The sequence below is a fragment of the Cherax quadricarinatus genome, chromosome 67 (assembly GCF_038502225.1).
Source record: "Cherax quadricarinatus isolate ZL_2023a chromosome 67, ASM3850222v1, whole genome shotgun sequence".
Classification (NCBI taxonomy): domain Eukaryota; kingdom Metazoa; phylum Arthropoda; class Malacostraca; order Decapoda; family Parastacidae; genus Cherax; species Cherax quadricarinatus.
In genome coordinates this window covers 655275-674243 of record NC_091358.1, presented here as the reverse complement: position 1 = coordinate 674243, position 18969 = coordinate 655275, and the positions used below count along the sequence as shown (strand labels likewise).

The 18969-nt window shown below is 38.6% G+C and overlaps 1 protein-coding gene across 12 annotated transcripts in view; it reads left to right on the top strand.

Moving 5' to 3' along the window:
• LOC128699641 (fibrillin-2) overlaps nucleotides 1-18969 on the top strand; it is a 206911-nt gene that overhangs the window by 25893 nt on the left and 162049 nt on the right. For 11 of the 12 annotated variants that reach the window (XM_070099319.1, XM_070099328.1, XM_070099323.1 and 8 more), the window contains 3 exons: nucleotides 194-340; nucleotides 12731-12883; nucleotides 14399-14536. In XM_070099319.1, coding sequence (XP_069955420.1) covers nucleotides 194-340; nucleotides 12731-12883; nucleotides 14399-14536 — 438 coding nt within the window. The remainder of the gene's footprint in view (nucleotides 1-193; nucleotides 341-12730; nucleotides 12884-14398; nucleotides 14537-18969) is intronic. The other variant, XM_070099327.1, reaches the window with a different exon arrangement.

The window sequence follows — 18969 nt, the reverse complement described above, 5'->3', positions numbered from 1 at the left end:
CATATACAATGCTAATATGACTGAAATGAGGATACATGTATATAATATAATTGGGACATATCGTATAATTTAGCTTTTCTTTATTAATTTCTAATACCTATAATAAAATATGCTAGACAAAGTTCTTTCTCATCTCTCAAATGTAAAGCAGTTCCCTAATTTTGTGATATTGTTGTTGGTTTGCATCCTGCAGATGTTGACGAGTGTGAAGTAACGTCTGGTTTGTGTGGCCGAGGAGCTGTCTGCCAGAACACCATTGGTTCTTACACATGTGCACATATTCCAGTTGCAGATTGTCCTCCAGGGTTTGCTTTTGACTTGAATCAACAGTCATGCTTGGGTTTGTTTTGTCTTGCTGTTGATATATAGCAGGGGTGAGGAACCTTTGGCCTTCTAGGGCATTAAATATACCTGGAGTGTGGCCTTCTGTATGAATAATTTTTCTTGAAGTTATTATATAATAATTAACTTTTTACAAACTACCCGACATTTTGCAGAATATCTAATCAAAATTTCTTGAATACAGCCTTATTAGATTACAGCTAACTTTAATACAGCCTTCCAATATAAAAAGAAGATTCCCTTACCCTGGTATATGGGGTCCCTAACCTGCGAATATTCAAATTGTCAATGTTCCCTACTTACGAATGCCGGAGTTGCTGTCATTCACTTATGAACACCAGAGTTGACAGTATTCTCACTTATGAATACCTGAATTAACAACATTCCTATTTATGAAAAGGTGCATAAGAAATAATAATAGTACAGTAATTATTATAATAATGTTTATTTCTTTAAGCCATACAAATGCCAAGAAAATGATGATCCTCTTTTATTTGTGCTCTCTATCCTGGAATATTGCTGTACACTAATGATCCATTTCAAGGCATGCAAAATTGCAAAACTGGAAAATATAGAGAACGTTCATTGTCTCTAGAAATTCAGTCAAGCACTTAAAATACTGGGAATGCTTGAAGTCCCTTGATCCATATTCCTGGAATGTAGGTGAGAAGGATATATTATATTATAAGTTACACCAGGAAGATTTTGGACCGATTGGCCCCAAGTCTAGGCACCAAAATTATTTCCCATGAGAGCAAGAGGCTCAGTAGACATGGCAAAATACTTCCAATGAAAAACAGGGATACCATATAAAGGGACCAAGATTTTTAACACCCGCCTTTCATACATAAGGGGGATTACCAGCAGACTACTGGCTGTCTTCAAGAGAAAACTTTATAAATTCCCCAAGTTGGTTCCTGATTAGCTGGCTATGGTGCCTTTGCACTATTGTGTGTCAGTAGTTAATGGTCTAAGTCGAACTGAAACGTTTTCATAAATTTCTTTCTCCTATATGCGGGTTATATGTACGTGCGTATATTATTCCAGTCACAGTATTGTGCCATTTTGCTCTTTATGGTGCCAGCATTGGAGTGCATGCAGCTTGCACCAGTGGTGTAGTTGATCAGGCCATTAACCAAAAGGCTTCATCTGGAACTGGGCCTAGTTACCCCTGAAATCGTCATCAGGTAATCTTCAGGTAACACCAGAAACAAAACTCATTCATAAGTTAGAACTCCAAGATCACAACTTGTTTATAAACTAGAACAACAGGAACAAAACTTATAAGTAAGAATACAAGGAGTGTAGTTTGTTCATAAGTTAGAATATCAGGACCTCAACCTGCTTGTTAGTTAAGGACTCCCTGTACATAGGTTCGTATGTTAATAAGGTACATATGTTAATACAGTAGAACCCCTGTGTCTGTGGATTCAGTTTCCACAGTTTCAGTTATCCACGGTTTACTGTGACTTGAAAATAACCCTTAATTTTGCTTAATAATGACCCCAAAGCACAAAAGTGGTGATGGTAGTTCTTCAAAGGCTAAGAGAAGCTGTGAAGTGCTTCTCATTAGTGAAAAAGTGCTAATTCTCGACATATTGTGCATAATTTATCAATTAAGCTTTATCATAGGTATGTATGTAAATGAAAAATGACATATGTAGGGTTCACTAATGTCCGTGGTGTCGGGTATCCACAGAAAGTCTTGAAACATATCTCCCACAGATATATGGGGACTACTGTATAATTATGTACTGTATAATGCTTTGGTAGTAAGATAATTCTTGCTTTGTTACTGTATATTGTTTCATAAATTTTATTAATATGGTGACCTTTGCTGACTATGTTTTTAAATCAGGTATTAAATATATTTTATTCTGTAAATATTTTATACTATAAGTATTATACTTTAAGTATTATATAAATATTATACTATATATATTATAATTTTGGAGTGAGATAAACAGGTTAAGAAAGCCAAGGGAATGAATGGATTTGTCAGTTAAAAACAGAGTAGGGGAGTTAATAGATGGGGAGCTGGAGAGTTAAAAACAGAGTAGGGGAGTTAGTAGATGGGGAGTTGGAGGTATTGGTTAGATGGGGGGAATATTTTGAGGAACTTTTAAATGTTGATGAAGAAAGGGAGTCAGTAATTTCATGCACTGACTGGGGGGCAGGGGGTTATAACATCATTTAGGAGTGAAGAAGAGCAGGATGTGTGAGTGAGGGAGGTGCATGAGGCATTACATAGAATGAAAGGGGGTAAAGCAGCTGGAACTGATGGAATCATGACAGAAATGTTAAAAGCAGGGGGAGATGTAGTGTTGGAGTGGTTGGTATTTTTTGTTTAATAAATGTATGAAAGAGGGAAGGTACCTAGGGATTGGCAGAGAGGGTGTATAATTCCTTTATATAAAGGGAAGGGGGACAAAAGAGATTGTAAAAATTATAGAGGAATAAGTTTTCTGAGTCTACGTAGTAGGTTGGTAGACAGCAACCGCCCAGGGAGGTACTACCGTCCTGCCAAGTGAGTGTAAAATGTAAGCCTGTAATTGTTTTACATGATGGTAGGATTGCTGGTGTCCATTTTTCTGTCTCATAAACATGCAAGGTTTCAGGTATGTCTTGCTACTTCTACTCACACTTAGGTCACACTACACATACATGTACAAGTATATATATATACACCCCTCTGGGTTTTCTGCTATTTTCTTTCTAGTTCTTGTTATTGTTTATTTCCTCCTATCTCCATGGGGAAGTGGAACAGAATTCTTCCTCCGTAAGCCATGCGTGTTGTAAGAAGCAACTAAAATGCCAGGAGCAAGGGGCTAGTAACCCCTTCTTCTGTATATATTACTAAATGTAAAAGGAGAAACTTTTGTTTTTCCTTTTGAGCCACCCCGCCTCGGTGGGATACAGCCGATGTGTTGAAAGAAAGAAAGAAAGAAGTAGTTTTCTGAGTATACCAGGTAAAGTGTATGGTAGGGTTATTATTGAAAGAATTAGAGGTAAGACAGAGAGCAGGATTGCAGATGAGCATGGAGGCTGTAGAATGGGTAGGGATGTGTAGATCAGGTGTTTACATTGAAGCATATATGTGAACAGTATTTAGATAAAGGTAGGGAAGTTTTCATTGCATTTATGAATTCAGAAAAGGCATATGATAGAGTGGATAGGGGAGCAGTGTGACAGATGTTGCAAGTGTATGGAATAGGTAGTAAGTTACTAAATGCTGTATGAGTTTTTATGAAGATAGTGAGGCTCAGGTTAGGGTGTGTAGGAGAGAGGGAGATTACTTCCCAGTAAAAGTGGGTGTTAGACAGGGATGTGTAATGTCACCATGGTTATTTAACATATTTATAGATGGGGTTGTAAAAGAAGTAAATGCTAGGGTGTTGGGGAGATGGGTGGGATTAAATTATGGGGAATCAATACAAAATGGGAGTTGACACAGTTACTTTTTGCTCATGATACTGTGCTTTTGGGGAATTCTAAAGAAAAGTTGCAAAGGTTAGTGGATGAGTTTGGGAGGGTATGTAAAGGTAGGAAGTTGAAAAGTGAACATAGATAAGCAGATGGTGATGAGGGTATCAAAGGATTTAAATAAAGGAAAATTGGATATCACATTGGAGGGAGGGAGTATGGAAGAAGTGAATGTCTTCAGCTATTTGGGAGTTGACTTGTCAGCAGATGGGTTTATGAAGGATAAGGTTAACCATAAAGGTTAAAATAAAGATTGGATGTGAAAAGTGGGTTATAGTAAGCGTGTATGCACCTGGAGAAGAGAGAAGTGTAGAGGAGAGAGAGAGATTCTAGGAAATGTTAAGTGAATGCATGGGGAGTTTTGAATCAAGTGTGAGAGTAATGGTGGTTGGGGATTTCAATGCTAAAGTGGGTAAAAATGTTATGGAGGGAGTAGTAGGTAAATTTGGGGTGCCAGGGGTAAATGTAAATGGGGAGCCTTTAATTGAGCTATGTGTAGAAAGAAATTTGGTAATAAGTAATACATATTTTATGAAAAAGAGGATAAATAAATATACAAGGTATGATGTAGCACGTAATGAAAGTAGTTTGTTAGATTATGTATTGGTGGATAAAAGGTTGATGGGTAGGCTCCAGGATGTACATGTTTATAGAGGGGCAACTGATATATCAGATTATTATTTAGTTGTAGCTACAGTTAGAGTAAGAGGTAGATGGGAAAAGAGGAAGGTGGCAACAACAAGTAAGAGGGAGGTGAAAGTGTATAAACTAAGGGAGGAGGAAGTTCGGGCGAGATATAAGCGACTATTGGCAGAAAGGTGGGCTAGTGCAAAGATGAGTAGTGGGGGGGTTGAAGAGGGTTGGAATAGTTTTAAAAATGCAGTATTAGAATGTGGGGCAGAAGTTTGTGGTTATAGGAGGGTGGGGGCAGGAGGAAAGAGGAGTGATTGGTGGAATGATGAAGTAAAGGGTGTGATAAAAGAGAAAAAGGTAGCTTACGAGAGGTTTTTACAAAGCAGAAGTGTTTTAAGAAGAGCAGAGTATATGGAGAGTAAAAGAAAGGTGAAGAGAGTGGTGAGAGAGTGCAAAAGGAGAGCAGATGAAAGAGTGGGAGAGGCACTGTCAAGAAATTTTAATGAAAATAAGAAAAAATTTTGGAGTGAGTTAAACAAGTTAAGAAAGCCTAGGGAAAGTATGGATTTGTCCGTTAAAAACAGAGTAGGGGAGTTAGTAGTAGATGGGGAGAGGGAGGTATTAGGTAGATGGCGAGAATATTTTGAGGAACTTTTAAATGTTGAGGAAGAAAGGGAGGCGGTAATTTCATGCACTGGCCAGGGAGGTATACCATCTTTTAGGAGTGAAGAAGAGCAGAATGTAAGTGTGGTGGAGGTACGTGAGGCATTACGTAGAATGAAAGGGGGTAAAGCAGCTGGAACTGATGGGATCATGACAGAAATGTTAAAAGCAGGGGGGGATATAGTGTTGGAGTGGTTGGTACTTTTGTTTAATAAATGTATGAAAGAGGGGAAGGTACCTAGGGATTGGCAGAGAGCATGTATAGTCCCTTTATATAAAGGGAAAGGGGACAAAAGAGATTGTAAAAATTATAGAGGAATAAGTTTACTGAGTATACCAGGAAAAGTATACGGTAGGGTTATAATTGAAAGAATTAGAGGTAAGACAGAATGTAGAATTGCGGATGAGCAAGGAGGCTTCAGAGTGGGTAGGGGATGTGTAGATCAAGTGTTTACATTGAAGCATATATGTGAACAGTATTTAGATAAAGGTAGGGAAGTTTTTATTGCATTTATGGATTTAGAAAAGGCATATGATAGAGTGAATAGAGGAGCAATGTGGCAGATGTTGCAAGTTTATGGAATAGGTGGTAAGTTACTAAATGCTGAAAATAGCTTTTATGAGGATAGTGAGGCTCAGGTTAGGGTGTGTAGAAGAGAGGGAGAATACTTCCCGGTAAAAGTAGGTCTTAGACAGGGATGTGTAATGTCACCATGGTTGTTTAATATATTTATAGATGGGGTTGTAAAAGAAGTAAATGCTAGGGTGTTCGGGAGAGGGGTGGGATTAAATTATGGGGAATCAAATTCAAAATGGGAATTGACACAGTTACTTTTTGCTGATGATACTGTGCTTATGGGAGATTCTAAAGAAAAATTGCAAAGGTTAGTGGATGAGTTTGAGAATGTGTGTAAAGGTAGAAAGTTGAAAGTGAACATAGAAAAGAGTAAGGTGATGAGGGTATCAAATGATTTAGATAAAGAAAAATTGGATATCAAATTGGGGAGGAGGAGTATGGAAGAAGTGAATGTTTTCAGATACTTGGGAGTTGACGTGTCGGCGGATGGATTTATGAAGGATGAGGTTAATCATAGAATTGATGAGGGAAAAAAGGTGAGTGGTGCGTTGAGGTATATGTGGAGTCAAAAAACGTTATCTATGGAGGCAAAGAAGGGAATGTATGAAAGTATAGTAGTACCAACACTCTTATATGGATGCGAAGCTTGGGTGGTAAATGCAGCAGCGAGGAGACGGTTGGAGGCAGTGGAGATGTCCTGTCTAAGGGCAATGTGTGGTGTAAATATTATGCAGAAAATTCGGAGTGTGGAAATTAGGAGAAGGTGTGGAGTTAATAAAAGCATTAGTCAGAGGGCAGAAGAGGGGTTGTTGAGGTGGTTTGGTCATTTAGAGAGAATGGATCAAAGTAGAATGACATGGAAAGCATATAAATCTATAGGGAAAGGAAAGAGGGGTAGGGGTCGTCCTCGAAAGGGTTGGAAAGAGGGGGTAAAGGAGGTTTTGTGGGCGAGGGGCTTGGACTTCCAGCAAGCGTGCATGAGCGTGTTAGATAGGAGTGAATGGAGACGAATGATACTTGGGACCTGACGATCTGTTGGAGTGTGAGCAGGGTAATATTTAGTGAAGGGATTCAGGGAAACCGGTTATTTTTATATAGTCGGACTTGAGTCCTGGAAATGGGAAGTACAATGCCTGCACTTTAAAGGAGTGGTTTGGGATATTGGCAGTTTGGAGGGATATGTTGTGTATCTTTATACGTATATGCTTCTAAACTGTTGTATTCTGAGCACCTCTGCAAAAGCAGTGATAATGTGTGAGTGTGGTGAAAGTGTTGAATGATGATGAAAGTATTTTCTTTTTGGGGATTTTCTTTCTTTTTTGGGTCACCCTGCCTCGGTGGGAGACGACCGACTTGTTTAAAAAAAAAAAAAAAAAAAAAAAGTTAACCATAGAATTGATGAAGAAAAAAAGGTGAGTGGTGTGTTGAGGTATCTGGAAACAAAGAATGTTATCAGTCAAGGCAAAGAAGGGAATGTACGAGAGTATGGTGGTACCAGCACTCTTATATGAGTGTGAAGCATGGGTTGTAAATAATGCAGTGAGGAGGCAGCTGGAGGTAGTGGAGATATCATGTCTAAGGGCAATGTATGGTGTAAATATTATGCAGGGAATTCATAGTGTGGAAATTAAGAGGAAGTGTGGAGTTAATAAAAGGTGGTTTGGTCATTTGGAGAGAATGAAGAGAGTGGAGAATGGAGAGTGTATAAATCTGTAGGGGAAGGGAGGCAGGGTAAAGGTTGTCCCAGAAAACGTTTGAAGGAGGGGGAAAAGAAGGTTTTGTGGGCGAGGAGCTTGGACTTCCAGAAAGCATGCATGAGCGTGTTGGAGTTGTTGGAGTGTGAGCAGGGTAATATTTTATGAAGGTATTCAGGGAAACCGGTTAGCTGGACTTGAGTCCTGGAAATGGGAAGTACAATGCCTGCACTTTAAAGGAGGGGGTTTGGGATATTGACAGTTTGGATATTAAGCAGTTGTAGCTGAGTGCCTCTGCAAAGACAGTGATTATGTATGAGTGATGGTGGAAGTGTTGAATGCTAAAAGTTTTTTTTCTTTCTTTTTTAGGTTTTTCTTTCATTTTGGGTCACCCTGCCTCGGTAGGAAACGGCCGACGTGTTAAAAATGTATACGTATTTTTTTTTAACCCCTTCAGTGTCGACAGGCCCTCTCAGAGACTTGTTCTCAGGGTCACCAAATTTTCAAAAAAAAAAAAAAAAATTTTTTCTTAGGAAAAGATAGAGAATCTTTTCCCGGTCATAATGACACCAGAAGTATGAAATTTGATGGAAAACTTATGGAATTATGCTCTCGCGAAGTTAGCAGTCTCAACAATGTTTACGCATTGGCGATTTTGCCCACTTTGAGCCCTATTTTCAGCCAATTCCAGTGTACTAGTCGACAAAAATCATAACTATTTCGCTAGAACTCCATTTTTTCTATCGAATGAGTACAAGAAACCACCCATTTACCGATTTCAACTATCCAATAAAGTGGTCAAAATTTAGCAATTTTGTCAATTTCGCACAAATTTCAAAAGATGCCAATTTCCAAATAGGGTCCAGAATAAACAAGAAAGACATTTCTGGCACTAAAATAACATTTCCTCTGTTCATTAGCCACGTCCCCATGCCCCTCTTACATTTTTTTGCTTTCCACTTTGAATTTTTATTCTCACAAAAAATAGAAGATTTACTGTTATAAATTTTTATTCTCACAAAAAATAGAAGATTTACTGTTATGCACACTACTGCATTAGTGTAGAAATGATATAAATAATATCAGCGCACTTGTGAAAGAATATTAGACGTGTAGCATGATTTGTTTACTTTTAACCCTTTCAGGGTCCGTCCCGTAGATCTACGGCTTTATGTTCAGGGTCCAAACCGTAGATCTACGCCATGAGCTCAGCTCACTCTGATAAACTGTGAGTGGTACATTTGGGCCTAGATATGAGAGAATACATCTATGTGGTATGTGTGCACCACATAAAACAGATCCTGCAGCACACTGTGCATAATGAGAGAAAAAAAATGAAATCATGATTTTTCGATTAAAACAGCAACTTTGCAGTGTTTTTTCGTATGTTTTTTATAGTTGTATTTGCGATTTCTTGGTCTCATTTGATAGAATGGAAGACATATTACAGAAATAGAGATGATTTTGATTGGTTTTAGCATTGGAAATGGCTTGAAACTGAGCTCAAAGTAGCGGAAATGTTAAATTTTTGCCGATATTCAAGAGTAAACAAACGACCTCACACGTCTAATACACATCAGCTGGTGGGTCTAATATACATTCACAAATATGGTGATGATATTTATACAATTATTACAGTATTGCATAACAGTAAATCTTCTATTTTTTGGTGTGAATAAAAATTCATTATGTGAATAAAAAATCAAAATGAAATTTATTTGTAAAGCCTCAAAACATAACTAATGAACAGAGGAAATGTTAGTTTAGTGCCAGGAATGCCTACATTGTTCATTCTGGACCCTATTTTGAAATTGGAATATTTTGAACTTTGTGTTAAATTGGCCAAATTAACAATTTCCGATCACTTTATTTTGTAGTTGAAACAGTTGACTTGGCGATTTCTTGTGCTCAATCGATAGAATAGAAGTAATACTAGTGAAATAGCTAAGAATTTGGTTGATTGGAATAATGTAATTGGCCTAAAATGGGAGTCAAAGTCGGCAAAATCGCCGATTCGTAAATATCGCTGACACATCAAAATTCGCGAGAGCGTAATTTCGTCAATTTTCCACCAATTTTCGTACTTTTTGTTTTATTACCTTCACAAAAAGATTCTCTACGATTTCATAAGAAAAAATAACAAATTTTTTTTTTTAAATATCTTGGACACTGGTGCGTGACTCCAGATTTGGGCCTTGGACCCTGAAAGGGTTAAACTTTGGCAAAAATCAAAGATTTCTGCTACTTTGAGCTCGGTTTCAAAGTACTTTTCATTGTAAAACCAATCAAAATTGTCTCAGTTTCTGTAATATGTCTTCCATTCTATAAAATGAGACCAGGAAAACTAGAATACCATCATAAATACCATACTGCTTTAAACCAATAACACTGTCAAAGTTTTCTTTTTCTCATTACGCACTGTGTGCTGCAGGATTTGTTTTTATACTGCGCACACTGACCATGAACCATTCTTTCATATGTAGGCCTACCAGCTTTCTCTCTCTAGATTTGAGGGCGCTAGAATTTAGGCGCACTAGTACGTCAAAAACCCTGGTGCATAAGCTGTACTAGTACGTTGGAAACCCTGAAAGGGTTAACAAGTTGGCCGTCTCCCACCGAGGCAGGGTGACCCAAAAAAGAAAGAAAATCCCCAAAAAGAAAATAGTTTCATCATCATTCAATACTTTCACCTCACACATAATCACTGTTTTTGCAGAGGTGCTCAGAATACAACAGTTTAGAAGCATATACATATAAAGATATACAACATATCCCTCCAAACTGCCAATATCCCAAACCCCTCCTTTAAAATGCAGGCATTGTACTTCCCATTTCCAGTACTAAAGTCTGGCTATATAAAAATAACCGGTTTCCCTGAATCCCTTCACTAAATATTACCCTGCTCACACTCCAACAGCTCGTCAGGTCCCAAATATCATTCGTCTCCATTCACTCCTATCTAACACTCTCACACATGCTTGCTGGAAGTCCTAGCCCCTCACCCACAAAACCTCCTTTACCCCCTCCCTCTAACCTTTTTGAGGACGACCCCTACCCCGCCTTCCTTCCTCTACAGATTTACATGCTCTCCATGTCATTCTACTTTAATTCATTCTCTCAACAACCCCTCTTCAGCCCTCTGGCTAATGCTTTTATTAACTCCACACCTTTCCACACTCTGAATTCTCTGCATAATATTTACACCACACATTGCCCTTAGACAGGACATCTTCACCGCCTCACTGTAGCATTTACAACCCAAGCTTCACACCCATATAAGAGTGTTAGTACTACTATATTTTCATACATTCCCTTCTTTACCTCCATAGATAATGTTTTTGTCTCCACATATACCTCAATGCACCACTCGCCTTTTTTCCTCCATCAATTCTCTGATTAACATCATCCTTCATAAATCCATCTGCTGACACGTCAACTCCCAAATATCTGAAAACATTCACTTCTTCCATACCCCACCTCTCCAATTTGATATCCAATTTTTTATTTATCTAAATTATTTGATACCCTCATCACCTTACTCTTTTCTTTGTTCACTTTCAACTTTCTACCTTTACACACTCTCCCAAACTCGTCCACTAACCTTTGCAACTTTTCTTTAGAATCTCCCATAAGCACAGTATCATCAACAAAAAGTAACTGTGTCAATTCCCATTTTGTATTTGGTTCCCCATAATTTAATCCCACCCCTCTCCCCAACACCCTAGCATTTACTTCTTTTACAGCCCCATCTATAAATATATTAAACAACCATGGTGACATTACACATCCCTGTCTAAGACCTACTTTTACCAAGAAGTAGTCTCCTTCTCTTCTACACACCCTAACCTGAGCCTCACTATCCTCATAAAATCTCTTTACAGCATTTAGTAACTTACCACCTATTCCATATACTTGCAGCATCTGCCACACTGCTCCCCTATCCACTCTATCATATGCCTTTTCTAAATCCATAAATGCAATGAAAACTTCCCTACCTTTATCTAAATACTGTTCACATATATGCTTCAATGTAAACACTTGATCTACACATCCCCTACCCACTCTAAAACCTCCTTGCTCATCCGCAATCCTACATTCTTTATTGCCTCTAATTCTAGCAATAATAACTCTACCATACACTTTTCCTGGTATACTCAGTAAACTTATTCCTCTATAATTTTTACAGTCTCTTTTGTTCCCCTTCCCTTTATATAAAGGAATTATACATGCTCTCTGCCAATCCCTAGGTACCTTCACCTCTTTCATACATTTATTCAACAAAAATACCAACCACTCCAACACTACACAACCCCCTGCTTTTAACATTTCTTTCATGATCCCGTCAGTTCCAGCTGCTTTACCCCCTTTCATTCTACATAATGCCTCATGCACCTCCCACACACTCACTTCCTGCTCTTCTTCACTCCTAAAAGATGGTATACCTCCCTGGCCAGTGCATGTAATTACCGCCTCCTGTTCTTCGTCAACGTTTAAAAGTTCCTCAAAATATTCCTGCCATCTACCCAATACCTCCATCTCCCCTCTACTAGCTCCCCTACTCTGTTTTTAACTGAGAAATCCATTCGTTCCCTAGGTTTTCTTAACTTGTTTATCTCACTCCAAAATTTTTTCTTATTTTCATTAAAATTTCTTGACAGTGCCTCTCCCACCCTATCATCTGCTCTCCTTTTACACTCTCTCACCACTCTCTTCACCTTTCTTTTACTTTCCATATATGTACTCTGCTCCTCTTATAACACTTCTGCTTTGTAAAAACCTCTCATAAGCTACCTTTTTCTCTTTTATCACACCCTTTACTTCATTCCACCAATCACTCCTCTTTCCTCCTGCACCCACCCTTCTATAGCCATAAACTTCTTCCCCACATTCTAATACTGTATATTTAAAACTATTCCAACGCTCTTCAACCCCCCCCCCCCACTACTCATACTTGCACTAGCCCACCTTTCTGCCATTAGTTGCTTATATCTCACCCAAACTTATTCCTCCCTTAGTTTATACACTTTCACCTTTGTCTTACCTCTTGTTTGCATTTTCCTTTTGTCCCATCTACCTGTTACTCTAACTGTAGCTGCAACTTAATAATGATCTGAAAATCACTGTCAGACTAAGAATCTTCCTAAAAAAATATATACATATTATAAATGTTACTATAACTGTTTAATGCTTTTAAAAGTGTAAAATATGTATCTCATGTGCTAAGAAAAAAGATAAGACTACCATGAAGTCTGGTCTGTGACCAGACAACAGGTCTGATGATCCCCATATCCATTAACACCTACAGTAGGCCTAATAAAATATCATGTTTACCAATTAGATATCGATGAGTGCTTGGATGGCTCCAACAATTGCAACCAGACGACCCATTTCTGTATCAACACCAATGGAGCATTTACATGTCAGCAGAAAGGAGGTCCAACTGATTGTATAGCTGGTTACAAGTATAGTAGTCAACAGCAGACATGCGTAGGTATGTTTACCTTTAATAATATTGGGTATTTTATCAACCAAGTCTTGGTTGCTTTTAAATGGCATTCTGTTGATAATAATGAAGGAGAGAGAGAGAGAACTCTCTTAGTGGTGAACTCTCTTAGTGGGACAATGTTTTGCTCTGTGTAGACTTGATGAAGCTCAACACAGCAAAACATTAGACTTGACAAAATACAGCACATTGAAACATATTCACACTTAAAGCTTGTACTGCAGTGTGTATCCTTTCTTCAGGTTTTGGCTGTATTGCTGAACCTGTGTTTAATATGCAGTATAGCTATTGTATCACTGGCAGCAAGAGCCTGATTGATCAGACACTAAACAAAGAAGTTTCTCATCAGATATTGCCTTGAGAGTAAAATGAGAGTATCATATATTTCACTTCCATTCATTCAGGTACAGCTCTTCTACCAAAAATTATTCATACAATAATCATTGTACTTAGCGTTTTACATCCATGTTTGCAGAAATACTGTAGCTTCAGATAACTATATTTTAGTATACAATTACATTTTTTTTTATGTTGTATCCTGTATCTTTTTGTAACTTCCTACTAATACCATGTGTAAGACCCTTAAAAAATAAAATAATTAACCAAACTATGTAGTTCTTGAAAACTAGACTAAGTTGTGCCTGAAATGCAATGCATCCTGTGAATTTTCTGATTATTGTATATTTTGTAATGAAGTGACTGAAGAGAAAGAATCTATGATATGATCTCCAAATTGGTTTCAGGTATGTGCTGCAGAAACATTATAATAGAAGTGACAAAATGTTCCTTAAATTAACTAATTTTTCCATAGTTACTATTAATTAAATTCTATAATAAAAGCAGAGCATTCCTGAGGACCTTATGCAAAATGTAAGTAATGTATGGGTAATTGATTGTATGTGTAATTGAATGTATTGTGTAATGTAATATTGGGATAATTTTGTAGTACTGTGCTGCATTACATATGTTAAATTGGTTGTTTGTTCTTGTTTGTGAATAATGGTTGAGATTTGTAATGATCTAAGAACAGTAGTATTCCAGTTTGAAAAATTTGTATATATTTTTATGTCAAATTTCATGTCTGTAGCTTAATTTTGAAGAGATGAACATTATTTGCTCAAGTTTTGTATGATAATTATTATTAGATGAAGTATCAAACAAAATCCAAGCCTCTGCATGAAGGTTAATACCATAAAAAAAGCACAGAATGGGAAAGTAGTTTGTTTGCAATTGTGTTACTTTAGTTTTGTGAGTCATAATGCCATAAATATAAGTCATAGGTTAAATGAAGTTTTGTAAATTATTTGGAAGCTGTATGGAACTTCTGTATTTATTATCTTAAATACTTCTTGAGCAAGTAAGGGTCAGGAATTGTCTGTAGGTTGAGACTTGTGTCTTATGGAAATATTTCTTTCCATTTAAGTGGCTTCTTTTACCTATTTAGTGGGGCTTCTCTTTGTTGTGCTTCCCTTGACCTCCAAGCCTTGAGTTTCCTCTTAACAGACGTGGATGAGTGCCTTGAAGAACTACATGGGTGTAACCCTGAAGAGGAGACATGCAGAAACACTGCTGGAGCATATGAGTGTGACATAAAGTGTGATGATGGATTTCATTTTAGCCTGTCCCTTCAAACTTGTGTTGGTGAGTGTGAATTAGATTTTTTGACAGGGCTGTATGTGAAAATAAAACAATCCTGTAATGCAGTAAATACCTAATATATCTCTTACCTACAAATTTTGATTTATTTAAAATGCTTGCATTTTGAAAGAGGGGTGGGATATTGTAGTTTGCAGGGCCATCTAAACAGTGATGTCAGCATGCCTCTGGCAAGATAGTGATTGAATGAGTGGTGATGAAAGTGTTTCCTTTTCTTCAAGTTATTTGCCTTGGTGGCAGATGGCTGGTTTACCTGGAGTTTACCTGGAGAAAGTTCCGGGGGTCAATGCCCCCGCGACCCGGTCTGTGACCAGGCCTCCTGGTGGATCAGAGCCTGATCAACCAGGCTGTTACTGCTGGCTGCACGCAAACCAACATACGAGCCGCAGCCCGGCTGATCAGGAACCGACTTTAGGTGCTTGTCCAGTGCCAGCTTGAAGACTGCCAGGGGTCTGTTGGTAATCCCCCTTATGTATGCTGGGAGGCAGTTGAACAGTCTCGGGCCCCTGACACTTATTGTATGGTCTCTTAACGTGCTAGTGACACCCCTGCTTTTCATTGGGGGGATGTTGCATCGTCTGCCAAGTCTTTTGCTTTTGTAGTGAGTGATTTTCGTGTGCAAGTTCGGTACTAGTCCCTCTAGGATTTTCCAGGTGTATATAATCATGTATCTCTCCCGCCTGCGTTCCAGGGAATACAGGTTTAGGAACCTCAAGCGCTCCCAGTAATTGAGGTGTTTTATCTCCGTTATGCGCGCCGTGAAGGTTCTCTGTACATTTTCTAGGTCAGCAATTTCACCTGCCTTGAAAGGTGCTGTTAGTGTGCAGCAATATTCCAGCCTAGATAGAACAAGTGACCTGAAGAGTGTCATCATGGACTTGGCCTCCCTAGTTTTGAAGGTTCTCATTATCCATCCTGTCATTTTTCTAGCAGATGCGATTGATACAATGTTATGGTCCTTGAAGGTGAGATCCTCCGACATGATCACTCTCAGGTCTTTGACGTTCTTGTTTCACTCAATTTTGTGGCCAGAATTTGTTTTGTACTCTGATGAAGATTTAATTTCCTCGTGTTTACCATATCTGAGTAATTGAAATTTCTCATCGTTGAACTTCATATTGTTTTCTGCAGCCCACTGAAAGATTTGGTTGATGTCCGCCTGGAGCCTTGCAGTGTCTGCAATGGAAGACACTGTCATGCAGATTCAGGTGTCATCTGCAAAGGAAGATGCGGTGCTGTGGCTGACATCCTTGTCTATGTCGGATATGAGGATGAGGAACAAGATGGGAGCGAGTTCTGTGCCTTGTGGAACAGAGCTTTTCACCGTAGCTGCCTCTGACTTTACTCTGTTGACGACTACTCTCTGTGTTCTGTTAGTGAGGAAATTATAGATCCATCGACCGACTTTTCCTGTTATTCCTTTAGCACACATTTTGTGCGCTATTACGCCATGGTCACACTTGTCGAAGGCTTTTGCAAAGTCTGTATATATTACATCTGCATTCTTTTTGTCTTCTAGTGCATCTAGGACCTTGTCGTAGGGATCCAATAGTTGAGACAGACAGGAGTGACCTGTTCTAAACCCATGTTGCCCTGGGTTGTGTAACTGATGGGTTTCTAGATGGGTGGTGATCTTGCTTCTTAGGACCCTTTCAAAGATTTTTATGATATGGGATGTTAGTGCTATCGGTCTGTAGTTCTTTACTGTTGCTTTACTGCCCCCTTTGTGGAGTGGGGCTATGTCTGTTGTTTTTAGTAACTGTGGGACGACCCCCGTGTCCATGCTCCCTCTCCATAGGATGGAAAAGGCTCGTGATAGGGGCTTCTTGCAGTTCTTGATGAACACGGAGTTCCATGAGTATAGCCCTGGGGCAGAGTGCATGGGCATGTCATTTATCGCCTGTTCGAAGTCATTTGGCATCAGGATAACATCGGATAGGCTTGTGTTAACCAAATTCTGTGGCTCTCTCATAAAAAATTCATTTTGATCTTCGACTCTGTCTGGTTAGCGGCTTGCTAAAAACTGAGACATATTGGGACTTGAGTAGCTCACTCATTTCCTTGCTGTCATCTGTGTAGGACCCATCTTGTTTAAGTAGGGGCCCAATACTGGACGTTGTTCTCAACTTTGATTTGGCATAGGAGAAGAAATACTTTGGGTTTCTTTCGATTTCATTTATGGCTTTTAGTTCTTCCCGCGATTCCTGACTCCTATAAGATTCCTTTAGCTTAAGTTCGATGCTTGCTATTTCTCTGGCCAGTGTCTCCCTACGCATTTCAGATATATTGACCTCTTTTAGCCGCTCTGTTATTCTTTTCCGTCGCCTGTAAAGGGAGCGCCTGTCTCTTTCTATTTTACATCTACTCCTTTTTCTTAGAGGAATAAGCCTTGTGCATACATCGAGTGCCACCAAGTTAATCTGTTCTAGGCATAAGTTGGGGTCTGTGTTGCTTAGTATATCTTCCCAGCTTATATCGGTTAGGACTTGGTTTACTTGGTCCCACTTTATGTTTTTGTTATTGAAGTTGAATTTGGTGAATGCTCCCTCGTGACTAATCTCATTATGTCGGTCTGGGGCTCCACGCATACATGTCTGAACCTCAGTTATGTTGTGATCTGAGTATATTGTTTTTGATATGGTGACATTTCTTATCAGATCATCATTGTTAGTGAAGATGAGGTCTAGTGTATTCTCCAGTCTAGTAGGCTCTATTATTTGCTGGTTTAAATTGAATTTTGTGCAGAGATTTAAAAGCTCGTGTGAGTGTGAGTTTTCATCGGAGCTGCCTCCTGGTGTTATTACTGCAACAATATTATTTGCTATATTCCTCCATTTTAGGTGCCTTAAGTTGAAATCCCCCAGGAGCAAGATGTTGGGTGCAGGAGCTGGAAGATTTTCCAGACAGTGGTCAATTTTTAACAGCTGTTCCTGGAATTGCTGGGATGTTGCATCCGGAGGCTTGTAGACTACCACAATGACTAGGTTTTGGTTCTCGACCTTTACTGCTAAAACTTCCACTACATCGTTTGAGGCATTAAGCAGTTCTGTGCAAACAAGTGACTCTGCAATGTACAGGCCAACCCCCTTCCTTTTGCCTGTTCACTCTGTCACATCTGTATAGGTTATAACCTGGGATCCATATTTCATTGTCCAAGTGATCCTTTATGTGGGTCTCAGTGAAAGCCGCGAACATTGCCTTTGCCTCTGCAAGCAGTCCACGGATGAAAGGTATTTTGTTGTTTGGTGTATATTTTTTTTTTTTTTCCAACAAGTCGGCCGTCTCCCACCGAGGCAGGGTGACCCAAAAAGAAAGAAAATCCCCAAAGAGAAAATACTTTCATCATCATTCAACACTTTCACCTCACTCATACATAATCACTGTTTTTGCAGAGGTGCTCAGAACACAACAGTTTAGAAGCATATACGTATAAAGATACACAACATATCCCTCCAAACCGCTGGTGTGTTAAAATTATTTATTTTCTATTACCACGTTCCTAAATATTTAACCCTTTCAGGGTGGGTCCTGTTATACTACAGCTTTGAAGCTTAGGTTGGTTCCATAGTACTATGCATGAGCTCAGCTCACTCAGATAAGCTGTGAGCCATAAATTAGGGCCTAGATATGAGAGAATGGATCTATGCACCATCTAAAAATAAATCCTGCAGCAAGCAGTGCATAATGGGAAAAACTGCAACCGTGTTTTTGGTTTGAAAGTGGTAGTTTGCCGTGTATTTTTGTATGGTTTTTATAGTTGTATTCTCGGTTTCTTGGTATTATTTGATAGACTGGAAGATATATTACAGAAATAGAGATGATTCTGATTGGTTTCAGGGCTGACAGTACCTTGAAATTGAGCTCAAAGTAGCAGAAATGTTCGATTTTTGCCTATATTCCAGAGTACAGAAATTACGTCACTTATCCAGTGCACATCCAACTGGTCATCTAATATGTGTCCACAAATAAGCTGGCATATAATTTATACAGTTATTACAGTAATGCATTAGTTTGCATAACAGTAAGTCTTCTAATTTTTGTGTGAATAAAAATTCAAAATGGAAAGCAAACATAATACGTATAGGAAAGGCTTGGGGATATAACTAATGAAGAGAGAAATTTTTTAGTGCAGGGAATGTCTACATTGTTTATTCTGGACCCTATTTTTAAATTGGCAGTTTTTTTAATATCATGAAATTGGCTAAATTACTGATTTCTGATCACTTTATTGGGTAGTTGTAATAGGTAAATGGGCAGTTTCTTATATGCAGTTGATAGAATAAAAGGAATACTAGCGAAATAGTTATGAGTTTGGTTAACTGGAATAGTTAAAAAGGAATACTAGCGAAATAGTTACGAGTTTGGTTAACTGGAATAGTTGAATTGGGTGAAAATAGGCTCAAGGTGGGCAAAATCAC